The sequence below is a fragment of the Hemicordylus capensis genome, chromosome 5, assembly GCF_027244095.1.
Source record: "Hemicordylus capensis ecotype Gifberg chromosome 5, rHemCap1.1.pri, whole genome shotgun sequence".
NCBI lineage: Eukaryota > Metazoa > Chordata > Lepidosauria > Squamata > Cordylidae > Hemicordylus > Hemicordylus capensis.
The window spans coordinates 61,195,146-61,209,671 of NC_069661.1; the positions used below are offsets into that span (position 1 = coordinate 61,195,146).

Here is a 14,526-nt window from a genome sequence, read left to right on the forward strand (position 1 = left end):
TGGTCCTTTTGGATATCTCGGTGGCTTTCAATACTATCAACCATAGTATCCTTCTGGAATGTCTGAGAGTGTTGGGGATGGAGGCACTGGTTTACAGTGGTTCCGTTCCTACCTCTCAGACAGGTTTCAGATGGTGTCGATTGGAGATTGTTGCTCTTCAAAATCTGAGCTTAAGTATGGTATCCCCCAAGGCTCCATACTTTCTCCAATGCTACTTAACATCTACATGAAACTGCTGGGAGAGTTCATCAGAGGATTTGGAGTGGGGTGTTATCAGTATGCTGATGACACCCAGATCAACTTCTCTATGTCAGCTTCTTCAGGAGATGGCATAACTTCCCTAAATGCTTGCCTGGAAGCAGTAATAGTCTGGATGAGGGAGAATAAACTGAGACTGAATCCAGATAAGATGGAGGTACTTATTGTGCGGGGTCAGAACTCCAGAGACGATTTTGATCTCCCTGTTCTAGATGGGGTCACACTTGCCCAGAAGGAACAGGTTTGCAGTCTGGGAGTACTTCTGGTTCCACACCTCTCCCATATATCTTGGGTTGAGGCGGTGGCCAGAGGGTCTTTCTATCAGCTTCAATTGATAGGCCAGCTGTGTCCGTTTCTTGAGATGAACAACCTCAAAACAGTGGTACATATGTGGGTAACCTCCAGACTTGACTTCTGCAATGCACTCTATGTAGGGCTGCCTTTGTATGTAATCTGGAAGCTTCAGTTGGTACAGAATGCGGCAGCCAGGTTGGTCTCTGGGTCATCTCGGAGAGACCACATCACTCCTTTGTTGATATCGAGTTACACTGGCTGCCAATAGGTTTCCGGGCAAAATACAAAGTGCTAGTCATAACTTATAAAGCCCTAAATGGCTTAGGCCTGGGTATCTAAGAGAACGTCTTCCTCATTATGAGCCCCACCACCCATTGAGATTGTCCAGAGAGATCTGTCTCCAGTTGCCGCCAGCTTGGCTGGTGGCTGCACAGGGACGGGGTTTCTCGGTTGCTGCCCCGAGACTGTGGAATGCGCTCCCTACTGAGATACGATCATCCCCATCTCTGACAAATTTCAGAAAGCATTTGAAAACCCACCTCTTCACCCAAGCTTTTTCAGTTCTTTAAAATTTTAAGGTTTAAATTTGTGGGTGATTTTTAATTTGTTAAATTGTTTTAAGTTTTTGTATATATTTTAACTTGATTTATGCTATTGGTAACCACCCAGAGATGAAAGTTTGGGGCGGTGTACAAATTTGCTAAATAAATAAATAAATAAATATTCATACGGAGTTCCAGCTATTCAGTTGATCCTCAAGCTACCCTGCTAAGGACCTGAGCTCTTCTGCTCCATCAGCTTTCAGTCTTCAGTGATTCCATCACAGTTTTTAGAAAGCAACTGAAATCTTGGCTTTTTACTCAGGCTTTTATAGGAGTGTTGTTTTTGTTGTTGCTGCTCTGTATTTTATGGTCTTATTTTGTAGGTTTTTAAAACTTAATTAGATTTGTATTTTTATATTCCACTTAATGTTTTTATTGTGTAACTTTTATAGTCTCATATTGTTTTAAATGTTTTGTAAAGCACCTTGAAATTGTTTTAATGAAAGGCAGTATAAAATTTTAATGATAAACAAAATAAATTTCTAACTCAGCGACACTTCTAAGAATTCTGCAAGAATTTTCTCACAAAACCACAAGGAAGTGATGTCCACGCCATTGTACACGTGTACCACATATTGTGGAATCTGCCTTGCAGGGATGGCAGTAATATTCTACTTAGCATTTGTATAGCACTTGAGTGTTCAAAGTGCAACACAACAGTCCTGTAAAGCAGGGGTTCTTTTCAAACTTGGATCCCCAGATGTTGCTGGACTACAATTCCCATCATCCCCAGCCACAATGACCAACAGCCATTGGAGCTGGGGGTGATGGGAGTTGTAGTCTAGCAACATCTGGGAACCCAAGTTTGAGAACCCCTGCTGTAAGGTAAGTAAGCGTAACCCTCATATTGCAAATGGGGGGCTGAGGCTGAGAGAAAGTGGTTTGCCTGTGAGTTCAGACCAGAGAAAGAATTCGAACCGTGGACTTGCCAATTACAGCTCAATCTCTTAGCAGCTATGTATCAAAGGCAGTCACCAGAGTATCAAGAATCCATGTACGTTTGTCATTTTAAAAAGTGTATTTTCATTACCACATCCCACTCACCCCCATAACACTAATCCTAGATCTTCCACTTCCAGTTATGCAGTTTGCAAATAGACTCAAGCCATGGCACCTCTCCATTTAAAGGTTAACCACAGAATACAGAGAGAATAATTATTTGCTCCAGAGCCATTCCCTAGTAGCTTGGAATTGCAGTTAGTTATCTAAACTACACTCCTCTTTCAAACAATAAAACTCTGGTATTTATGATGCGAGTTTCTCTCCTATTCACCATTTGCCCACAACTGAAATACACTCTGTCTTCACCCTCTATTATTTGCAATCTATTTACTGCTATTTGTCCATGAGACCTCCTTAAAGAAACACACTTGTTTTTTATAACAACCAGAATTCCCTTTTGTTCCCATGAAACTTAAGTCTGAAGCCAGCACCTCCAGTTCACATCTTGCTTCTGCCGTGAGCCCACTAGGTATTCTTAGGCACTTCCTGCCCATCTACAACATGGGGATAACGGTGACCTCCTTAGAAGTCTATTGTAAGGATTACTGCATTAGCAAATGCACAGAACTTGAACGTGGAGAAAGTGCTATATACTCCTATTACAATACAGCCAGGGAAGAAGCACTAGCCAAAACACAATATCAGGAGAGAGATTGCAAGGCTGGCATTAGGGGTGTGCAAAACATTTCAGCGTCAAAATGTTTCAACTCAAAAAGGGCCATTTCGAGCTTTTAACAAAATGCCCTTTAAATAAAGGGCCTGTTTCAAACTTTGAACAAAACAACCCCATTTCGAGTCAAAACATTTCAAGCGCCATTTCAGAGGCCTGTTTTCCTTGCTGATTGGTTTTCTGGCAGGCACTGGCTTCTGATTAGCTTGCGATCTCCTTGCTTCTTAAAAATTTGTTTAAAGATTTATACAAAAATTCCCTTGGCCATTTCTTTTGAGTTAAGCGGTAGATAGCACCCATCACGCCCTACCACCCAAACCACTTTGGTGTCCCTAGGAGCTACCCATAGAGAACAATGGGGTATTTTGAGTTTCCCCATTGTTCTCTATGGCCAAAACACACAAAACATCTAGGGTTTTGTTTCGTCAAAAAAACCAGGTCAACCACTGTTTCAGTGAAACATTTCAACCATCTACATTTTGTTTTGAGCTCAAAACAAAAATGCAAAATCAGTTTCGGGCACATCCCAAGTTGTCATAGCTGGGCAGTTGCTGCAGATGCAGGGTCTTCTGAAGGACCCACAGATGATCCTCAAGATGGCCTTTTTGCCCATAGCCTCCATGTAGTGGTGGCAAAGAGACATTCTCAAGGTCCATCCAGGCAGGAGGGGGCCCAGAGATGGTAGTTAACTGAGGACCTCTGAAACCCAGAGTTGAGCTGAGGAGTTACATCACATAAATCTTTATTATGGGCAGAAATGTTCATTATAATCCTGTACAATAATGGTCTAGCTATCAATAATCCCTTCTTCAAAGTCAGTGCACTTATGATCATAGTCCCAGTGAGCTCCCTATCATTATATCAGTACTTGAGGAGAAACATATCCAAAGCTGCAAAAAACAAGGCCAGAAAATAACAAGTGTTTTGAATTATTTCAGACCTAAGCAACCATTTTTGCACTAAGCAGCCAGCAAATATAGGCAGCTGTGTTGTAAAAGTATGTTTTGACAGTCTGCAACTAAGGGGGCTGGTTACTAGCCTAAGCAGATATGCTATAACCTTTTCTACATTTCACAGGCAGAAATGCTTTTTCTGTACTGAAACACCATCTAAATTGTATCACTGGGAGAAATTGTATACACATTTCCTAGATCGCAGTTTTTGTCTCATATTTCAAATAACTTACTTCAGTCAATCATTTCACCCTTGGATAATGACCTTGTACAGAGAAGTATGCTACACACACACACACCTCTACCTCTCATTCTTGTTGGCACTTACACATAATCCAATCTTAAAATAAAGTACATCCGCTAGTGTTTTTAACCCTCATCTGGAGTCATGATTTTTTACACATGTGTAGAACTTCCTACTCCTGAGTAATTCCATTAGTTACACATTAGTCGTCGTCCCCACTTTTTCAAGCCACACACACCCCACAATAACATTTCACTCCAGGGGAGTGCAGCAATGACCCCCACATCCCAATCATGGTCTCATATGTGGCTGCTCAACTCACTGAGAATGTGAGCTGTTAAAGATAAATGAATATTTCGTCAAACCCCACACTAACTAGGATACATACTTCAACAGCACCGTTCTCATCATTTCAGCCGAAAGGACATGCTGTGACTGACCTAAAGGCAATCTGGAAGCTTGTCAAGTGCATTCTTAAGGCCAGTCACCCACAGTCACCACATTTTTTTGCTTGGTTTCTTGTCAGCTGTCCTGGGTACACACAATACCAACATCTTCTGTCCATCCAAGCCAAACACAGATGACAGTGCTTCCCTTTGAGAATGTGGTTGAATCTCTGGGGGTATAACTGGCTTGTGTTTCATACAAAGGTCAACCCCTTACTCAGGAGAGCCACTGCCAGCTATACACTGGGAGGGTAGGTGGGAGTTATCCCTCACCACAATTCTCTGAGGGCGGGTGCAGATGAACATTGCCCTGCATATGCAAGAGCATCAGGTCTGTGGCAAGAATGCACTTGCCTTAATGTCACTAGTGGATGTGCCAATATGCTCTTCGCACATCCTTTAATCATGTGAGAGGGATGCTCACCTGAATCACCCATCTACACGAACTTCAGCAAGCAGCCTCAAATGTTGCTCCATGGCTGTACACAATGCTGCACAACTTACAGGCCTACTTTTATTTTATTTTATTATTTATTTATTTTTACATTTTATATCCCGCTCTTCCTCCAAGGAGCCCAGAGCGGTGCACTACATACTTAGGTTTCTCCTCACAACAACAACCCTGTGAAGTAGGTTAGGCTGAGAGAGAGTGACTGGCCCAGAGTCGCCCAGCTAGTTTCATGGCTGAATGGGGATTTGAACTCGGGTCTACCCGATCCTAGTCTGGCACTCTAGCCACTACTTGTCTTTGTTGCAGTCCTACAGCTTGCTTCCCATGGTAAATGTCTCCTGTCAGTGGGTAGGATGTTTCTGCATCACAGCACCACCTTAATTTCAAACTGTACTCCTTTGGCTTGCTTGGAATGTGTTGCCAGAAGGGACAGCATATCAGAAAACTAACAGATGCTCATCAATTGCTAGTCACACCCAAGAATGTAGCTGTGCTGTAGTTGCTGCACAAACAAGGTCCAGATTGCTGTAATGGTTGCAAGCTTGGCAATCAATCGTCTTTCCTTTTATGTGGCTTTGTCATTAAACCTTAAATTATTTGTAGTGTCTTCAGATCATCTCAACTGCATCACGGCACAGAAGTAGAGTGGCCCCAAATGTACTGCCCACAATCCCTGCAACGCTTCCTGATTTGCAACAGCTAAGACTAATAGGCAAAGATATACTTTCAGTTCTGTTGGGTCAAGGCACTTCCATCAGTAAGGATGTGCACGGAACTGGGCAGGGGAAGTTCGAAGGTGGGGAGGGTTGATTTTAAGGACAGGGGAGGGTGCACTTACCCCTCCCTCCACTTCACCCCGCCGGCACTCAGTTTGCAAAGGGTCTGTTGGGGCGGCAGCGTACCTCTCTGCCACCTCGTCGGACCCTATGTCAGTAGAAGTACCTGATGCACTTGCACATGCACATCGCACTCGCACGCCCTACGTGTGCGCTCACAAGTGCACCATGCACACCAACACACAAAGGCATGTGGAATACTTCCTCTGACTTTAAGTGCCCGGTGCACATGCATGAACAAGTGACGTGCGCACACGCACAGGGCATTTCCAGTCCAATGCGCAACAAGGTAGCAAGGAGATACGCTGCTGCCCTGCAGGACCATTTTTAAGCACAGCACTGGTGGGGGAAAGAACATCCTCCCTGCTCCTTAAAATGTAAACCCACTCCCACCCCCCGGGGTCGAACCGCCAGACCTTCAGACCAGTTCGGAGGTCCGTAAAAGGGCCTCCGAACCGGTTTGTGCACATCCCTATCATTATCAACTGGGGAAACAAAACTGATGTTTTCCAAGAGAAACAGCATATGGGATAGAAAGTACCTGACCATAGAAAGCCCGTTCATTTTGGGTTGTTTTCTAATCTGTGTCATATTTTTTTTTAACACCACAAATAGAACTGGTGAGGGGCCATATTTGTGGATATATTGTGTACCAGAGTGCAGGTAAGAGTTTGAGCACAGGAGCTAGGAGTGCAGTGGTTTGCTTGTTCATGCAGGTGGGGGTGGAAAGCCACCCCAAAATCTGGATGAGGATAAGGTAGCTGTGCAAATTGCTCTTTTAAGCAAATTGCTCTGCTTAAATTTCCCTTCAGCAACTCCTAGATCCAAATTGCTATACAGCTCTATAGTTTCATACAAAAAAAGGGAATAATTTGCCAATGGGAGCTGCTGTGGAAGAGGAAAAAAAGCAGACACACATATTAAGTATGCATACCTTTCTCTTCTACATCATGTCCACTGTATTTGTATAACTTGGGGTTAATTCAGTATGAACCTGTGTACTAGCAGAAAGACAGGGAGGCAGGTCTCACAATCAGTGAGACCCACCTCGAGAGGGTTAGCGGGGAGAGCGAGCTTAGCCCGCTGTCCCCGCACATGAGCAGGCTGCAGCCTTGGGTGGCCGGATCAGCCACCCAAATGACTTCCAGCTCTATCATGGAGCCGGAGGGGGCTGCGGGGATCGGGGGCCGCTCGGCCCGCAGAAGTTCCAGCACGCTCTGCGCAAGTGCACAGAGCATGCTGGAGAAACCCCCGAACCGGGAAGCTGCTTTTTAGCATCCTGGTCGGGGGTCTCCTTGTGAGTTGCCACAGCATGGAGCCGAGCTGGGGCAACACACAATCCAGAAACCCCAGTTAGCGGAACACTGGTCTAAGGGGAGGGCTGCAGAAGTGGGTTGCCCACTGTGAGGCAACCGGGCTCACCTGCGAGCCCGGTGGTTCTCACGGTCCGCTAAAATCGGGCTAGGCTCCCCTAGTCCGATTTTAGCTGATCATGAGCATAGCCTCAAAGATTCATCTAATTAAGGAAGCAGTTTGACTCCTTAGTTAAAATTAATACACTTCTAAAATAGTATGTCAATTGAAATACTTTCAGTATAATACATTGCAATGGCTCAACATCTTTCAGTGAGGTCAACACTCATGTGCCTAAAGTATGATTTTCTACAACTCTTAATCTTCTGAAGCACTTGTATACAATGAGAAAGAATTAGTGCATTCAAGAACAGTGGCTGATACTGAAACTCACTGAGGCTGCTGAAAACGTGGAAGCAAGCCTGACGCTGTTGGAAACAATGGAAATAGCGCTGCGCAGGTGGGCATGGCTGTTTTAAGTATTTGCACAGGAGCACACAAGACCATCAGGGTTGCCTTCCATGTGTGCAATTCTCAAGCATCGGCATTCCACTGTGCAGAATGTTGGCCAATGACTGTTTTCTTGTGGTAGGGGATAACCCCATCTCTACATTTCTAAAGTTTAGGGAGTAAATAAATAAATAAATAATTCAAGGTGCTGAGAAACTAATATCCACCAGGCTATATCAAGTCAAACAGAATATGCTATTTCATGCACACTCATAGATTAAATCTCCTATTCAACCACTACTTTTCTTACCCCCATACTTTCTTGAAGCAGAGCAGCAAATTCAATACAGAACGCTTGTCAAAAAGAGGTATGATCTGTTGAGTAACTCCCTACATATAAAATTAGCTGCCAAGTCTTTGGGTACATGAAATAAAGATTTTGAAAGAGTAATCTTTTGCATACTGCTTTTTCCAACAGCAAGTGTCAAAGCATTAACCTACACAGAAAAATCACTCCACTTTAAAAAAAAAAAAAAAGGAAAAAAGGAAAAAAGCAACTGAAAGCACATTACTGGAAAAGCAGCCGTAAATATTTCACCCTTAAGATGTTAAAACATACCCTTTTAAAAGCCATTCATTTATAGGTGTGATAGATAGCAGCTGAAGAAATAGCCATATTACTGTTGGGAAGAATACAAGTGTGAAGATCTGGACAAAAAGATGCAATTTCACATGCATCAAAGCACTTGTCAGCTCCTGCAAAGTAAAAAGAGAAGAAGAGATTGCAGTTTTAACAGCTGAAGTCGGTTCTATTTTGTTTCGTTTAAGTTGCTATCATCATTATATATGTCAGGTGCACATTGCTTCAAAAAGAGCATTTACCAATTCAGTAAACCACCACACAAGTTTATTCATTTAAATGTATGCAAATAGCCCACTGCCTACCATAAAACAAATTAAAACAATAAAATACAGACAAAAGGCTTTTGTTTTGGGATTATTATTTTTTTAACTAGGCAGGGGGCACCTCTAGCTATAACATTAAATAATATACCTCTGAGTTTTAGGGACTGGAAAGGCTTCTACTAAAGTTAGTCTTAAAAGAAAAGGACGAAGTAGTAGATACATTTTAACACAAGGAGCTCCAGAGTGATATATTAACAAGTGTTCTTCTTTCATGTGGTGCAAACCTATTGCCCTTAAAAGATGTACATCCAAAATGGCTTGAATCAATGCACAAACATAGGAAGAAGCAAGGCACACGGTCCTCTATATGGCAATGTTGAACCCACTCAATTTCAAAAGCACTGCAGGACATTCTGTGCCTCAGATTACACTGGCCTATAAATAAGAAGCAGGGAATAAACAAATACACAAACCAGGAGATAAACTACAAGGTTACCTGTAAGCAATCAATTATCTGAGGCACATCCATGCAAGAGCTTCTAAGCTCCAAGCAGCATGCTACAATGCATGGTGATGACTAGTGTGGGGAAAGCCTCATCTCCATGCTTACTACAAGAGGTCAGCCAAAGGGACTGGTCAGCCCATGCTGATCCAACATCAATACATATATCAGTTGCAACAAGTGGAACCACCTCACATGGCAATTCCTCACAGCTATGAGCATCAGCAGTCTTGAAGCATGCACTAGGCTTACAAAATTCGAGCAGCTTGGACATGCTTTTCCCAGAACTAAAATCTATTTGAATAAGTGAGATTACTAGTAATTATGTTCTAGTATATTACTAGTAATTATGTTCTAAAAGCTTTAATATGCCCACTGTAAGACTGCAAACTTGGACTCTTAAAACTTTCCAGGAAGCTTCTTTCCATGTTAATCTGACACCAAAATACGAAGTATAATGCTACACAGCATGAGGTTTGTGTGGAAGCCTTCAAATACATGCGAAAACAAGAATTTCACTTGCTCTGTCCTGTCTCCCCAACACATATATGCTCAGACGTGTGCATGTGCATACACACATGGGAGCAGGTATCGTTGCAACTATGCGGTTGCTTCCATTTATCATTGCAAAGAATCCTATCATCACAAAGGTTATCAACCCGATATTCCCATCTTCATTCAGATGCTTTTTAACAGTAACACAAAGTGATAGATAATAATGAAGATACATTTGCAGTACCTCTGTTTTCAGCGAGAGCCCACTGTTAAAGAATATAGCTGATACAGCTATATATGTAATGGTGATTTCTGGCTTCAGTGGTCCTAAAAATACAAACATACATAAAGCAAAGTAAAGAAAGACAGCCAACATATCAATAAGATTTATTTCAGCATTAGACCTGCAAGCCCAACCATCACCATCACCCACCAGCACCACCCCACACAAGCGTATAAGGCTCCTGACAGCTACAGAAAGCAAAGATCTGCAAATTCACAGGCACCCTCTCTCTAGCCAACAGGAGGAAAGCCAATGTGCACAAGCGATCTAGCTCTTAGGAAGCTGCCTTGTGCTGTCTAAGTCAGACCATTAGTCCATCCAGCTCAGTACTGTTTACATTGACTGGCAATGGCTCTCCAAGATTTCATGCAGGAGTCTTCTCTAGCCCTACCTGGAGATGCAGTAAGGGATTGAACCCAAGACCTTCTGCATGCCAAGCAGATGCTGTGCCACTGAGCTACAGCAGACCCATGGAACTCTAGTGGACTAGAGTCAGTGGATTAGGATCAGTATGAAAATGCTAAGGACAAAATCATTCTATACGATAGGGATGTGCATGGAACCGGACACGGATGGCTCGAGGGGGTGGGGGTGCCACTTTAAGGGCAGGGGAAGGTGCACTTACCTCTCCCCCCCGCTTTCCCCCCACCAGTGCTCGTTGCCTGTAAAAGCCTTCGGGGCAGCAGTGTACCTCCCTGCCACCCCTTCCCCATCTTTGGCCAGAAGTACCGGGTGTGTGTACACATGTTTCATGTGTGCACGTGATGTGTGCATGTACACCCAGTACTTCCGGCAAAAGAGGGGGAAGGGGCGGCAGGGAGGTACACTGCCGCCCCGAAGGCTTTTACAGGCAACGAGCACCGGAGGAGGGAAAGTGGGGGAGGGGTAAGTGCACCCTCCCCAACCCTTAAAGTGGCACCCCCCAGCCTCAAACTTCAAACCCCCACCCCCACCCCCGGTGTTGGAACCTGTTTGGAGGCCCGTAAAAGGGCCTGCAAAGAGGTATATGCATATCCCTAATATAGGAGAGAGAATCAAAAAATGCAACAAATTTTATATTACAGAACAGGAATCCAGAATAAAAACAGATTATCTAAATAACAAAATCAAAGTATCTTCTTTTAAAAGTAGAAATGCAAGATTATGAAGACACACCTAGATGCCTAGATCATTTGTTCTGATCATTCTAGGGGCAAGTGTAAACCCCGGTCTTCCATTGCTGCTGCAAATATATATTAGGGTGGCATGGCATCTAAATTATAGTAATTAACAATGAGCAACTGTTAATTATATTTGCAGTAGATTAGGGGTTTACAGTAGATTAGGGGTTTACATCTGGACAATCAGTTCAAAACCAGCCTTTGTGATGTTAGCCTTTGCAGAGTAATCCTGCAAGTCCAGATCCAAACAAAAAATAACTCAATAGCCAGTGTACATATAATGCAGGGAGGATGGGTAGCCTTACCATTGAGACAATGGTGATGAAGTATCTGAACTATTATTTTATCTGCCATTTTAAAATGAGGCCTGGGTTACTTATTTATTTATTTGACATATTTGTATACCACCCCAAACCCAAGTCTCTGAGCAGTTTACAACAATAAAAACAAGACAGACATTACAACAAATTTACAATTTAAAAAATTGATAAAACTATTAAAAACCAAACAACTATTAAAACAGTATCTAATTAAAAGCCTGGGTGAACAAAAGTGTCTTTGACTGCCTTTTAAAAAGTTGGAAGAGATGGGAAGATATTTCAGCAGGGAGTGCATGCCAAATCCTCGGGGAAGCAATAGAAAAGGCCCGTCCCTGAGTAGCCACCAGACGAACCAGTGGCAACTGCAGACGAACCTCTTCAGATGATCTCAATGGGCAGTATGGTTCATAGCGAAGAAGGCATGTTTTAAAATACCCAGGGCCCAAACTGTTTAGGGCTTTATAGGTTATAACCAAAACCTTGTATTTTTCCCAGAAACTTATTGGCAACCAGTGTAGATCATTTAAGATAGGAGTGATATGGTCTCTCTGAGATGATCCAGAGATTGGCTGCCGCATTCTGGATCAACTGCAGTTTCTGGACTACATAAAAGGCAGCCCCACACAGAGCACATTGCAGTAGTAAAGTCTGGAGTGACCAGCAGATGTACTACTGTTCTGAGGTCATTTTTCTCAAGAAATGGACGCAACTGGCATATCAGGCAAAGCTGATAAAAGGCACCTCTGGCCACTGCCTCAACCTGGGACACCAGGGAGAGGTTTGTGTCCAGAAGGACCCCAAGACTGTAAACCTGTTCCTTCTGGAGAAGTTCGACCCCATCCAGAACAGGCAGATAAAAATCCTCTCCCACGTTCCGACCCCGCACAATAAGTACCTCCATCCTATCTGGATTCAGTCTCAGTTTGTTATCTCGCATCTCACAATGTGCACTCCTCCAGCATACAAGAGGAACCATTTCACAACTTTCGGTGATAAAGTGAAAGGCGCCAAGGGCTTTCCTACACTTTGCCATGAAATTAGTCAGTTTCAGATCTTATGGGAACCTACAGACATGCCTTATGCATGTTGCTGAATTATTCCAAAGGGATGTCACTGGCACTACCCCATAGGTAGTGCCACATTTACCACATTCATGTGCAACAACATTACAGGCAGCATTTTAAACTGCAATAGCTCTAACCGAGAAAATAACTCTTAGTTCTCAGGATTGTTCTCTACATTGTTGTTTGTGTGCTAGAAGCATAAAAGAGCTCTGAAACATGCTTCCTTGGGAAAAAAAAACCTGGTTAGGAACACAGGAAGCTGCTTTGTACTAAGTTCAACCATTGCTCCTTCTAGCTCAGTATTGTCTACACTGACTGGCAGCGGCTCTGCCAGGCAGGAGTCTCTCCCAGACTTACCTGGAGATGTCAGAGAATGAACCTGGAACGTTCTGTATGTAAGCAGATGCTCTACTGCTGAGCTACAGTCCCATTCCCTAAGGGGAATATCTTACAGCAGACAGTGCTCACATGTAGTCACTAGTCACCCATCCAAATTTAAACCAGGATACACCTGCTTAGCAAAGCGGACTATTCATGCTTGCTACCTCAAGATCAGCTCTCCTCTCAGAGACCACACATCAAACAACCAACAACTGTGCATTTGTTGAACTGCTCATCTGAAAAAACCCTGACACATACGAATCTGCTCTCGTCACTTCTGGCTGGTGACAGAATACATTGTTCCCTTAGAGCAGGCCTGCTCAACTTAGGCCTCTCCAGCTGTATTTTTAAAAACAAAAACAAAAAAACTACAACTCCCATAATCCCCAGCTACACTAGCCAATAGCCAGGGATTATGGGAGTTGTGGGCCAACATCTGTAGGAGGGGCAAAGTTGAGCATACCTGTCTTAGAGTTGCCATTAGCTAGTTTTAGGGCACTTTCAAAAGTTGATCACGGAAGCAAGAGTAGCAGTGAATCAGGAAATTTGGCAAGAAAGGTAAGAGTGGAGATTTAGAGAGCTGCCATCATGACTAATGAAGCAAGGAAGCATTGGGAGGCTACATTCTTGCTGCTGCTGGAGGCTTCCTAGGAACATAGGAAGCTGTCGTATAATGAGTCAGACCATAGGTCCATCTCACTCAGTATTGTCTACACAGACTGGCAGCGGCTTCTCCAAGGTTGCAGGCAGGAATCTCTCTCAGCCCTATCTTGGAGATGCCAGGGAAGGAACTTGAAATCTAGATGCTCTTCCCAGAGAGGCTCCATCCCCTGAGAAGAATATCTTACAGTGCTCACATTCTAGTCTCTCTTTCACTACTTAGCTAAGAGGACAACTCATGCTTGCTACCACAAGACCAGCTCTCTTCCTCACTTCCACAACATACGGATGTCTGGGGGGAGAAGTGATTTTCGCTGACCTTCCTTGCCTCTGGAAATGCTCTGTCCGTGCAGAACTCAGGGACATATTTTTGGAAGGCACAGAACGTTTCCAGAGGCAGGGAAGATTAGCAAAATAAAAAATAAAAAAATCACCCCCCTACCCATGTTATGGAATTGGAAAAGCCTCCAGCTACATTAAGAGCTCCCACTGCATTCTCACTTCATTAGGCAGGATAGCAGCCACTGTTTTGGCAAAATGGTAATTCTGCTGCCCATACTCCCGCTGGTCAACACAGAAACAAATGGCATAGCACAGGGATTAGAATCATGAAGTAAAATGTGTGGCTAGCAGGTGACTGGCGTCCCAATTCAGAATGCCCAATAAGCTATGCAAGAATGCAAAATATACTACATCTGGAAATGCGCCAGGGAATACTGTCCTGGACTTCTTCCTTCTTTTCTTATGAAATTTTTCCTTTAAAGAAAGAGTTCATACTCAGTACTAGGCAAAAGAATCCTCACAGTTCAACTAATTTACATGTGAGCAAATGGGAAATGGCCTTCAATAACTCAGAGACATGTCAGCACTTCCTTGCTTTCCATGCATCAGACACAACATCACGGCAAGCATGAGAGAAAGCAAAGTTATGAAATCATGGAAGCACAGATGTAGCACCTCCCAAGGACCAGTATTTCTCAAGCGGACCAAGCAATTATTATTCAAAAACCCAAAGACACTACAAATAGCAGTTGACATGCAGTATTCCATTACTCATGCAGTTTGATTTGTCCCACTAAAAGCATTTTTATAATCAACAACAAAACCCACAGAAGACCAAAGAATACAGAACCATAGCAGTGAAGACTGGAAATAAGGGAAATATCCGCATGTCCAGTTCTAGCTGTTCTCCAGTC

At 43.4% G+C, this 14,526-nt stretch overlaps 1 protein-coding gene across 7 annotated transcripts in view; it reads right to left on the reverse strand.

Annotated features, from left to right (window-relative positions):
- Nucleotides 1-14,526, reverse strand: part of SLC10A7 (solute carrier family 10 member 7) — a 221,592-nt gene that overhangs the window by 204,010 nt on the left and 3,056 nt on the right. For 6 of the 7 annotated variants that reach the window (XR_008309059.1, XR_008309058.1, XM_053257899.1 and 3 more), the window contains 2 exons: nucleotides 9,707-9,789; nucleotides 8,179-8,315 (listed from right to left, as the gene is read on the reverse strand). Coding sequence is in view for 5 of the 7 variants with exons in the window: in XM_053257899.1 (XP_053113874.1) it covers nucleotides 8,179-8,315; nucleotides 9,707-9,789 (220 nt within the window). In the remaining 2 variants the exon portion in view is untranslated. The remainder of the gene's footprint in view (nucleotides 1-8,178; nucleotides 8,316-9,706; nucleotides 9,790-14,526) is intronic. The other variant, XM_053257903.1, reaches the window with a different exon arrangement.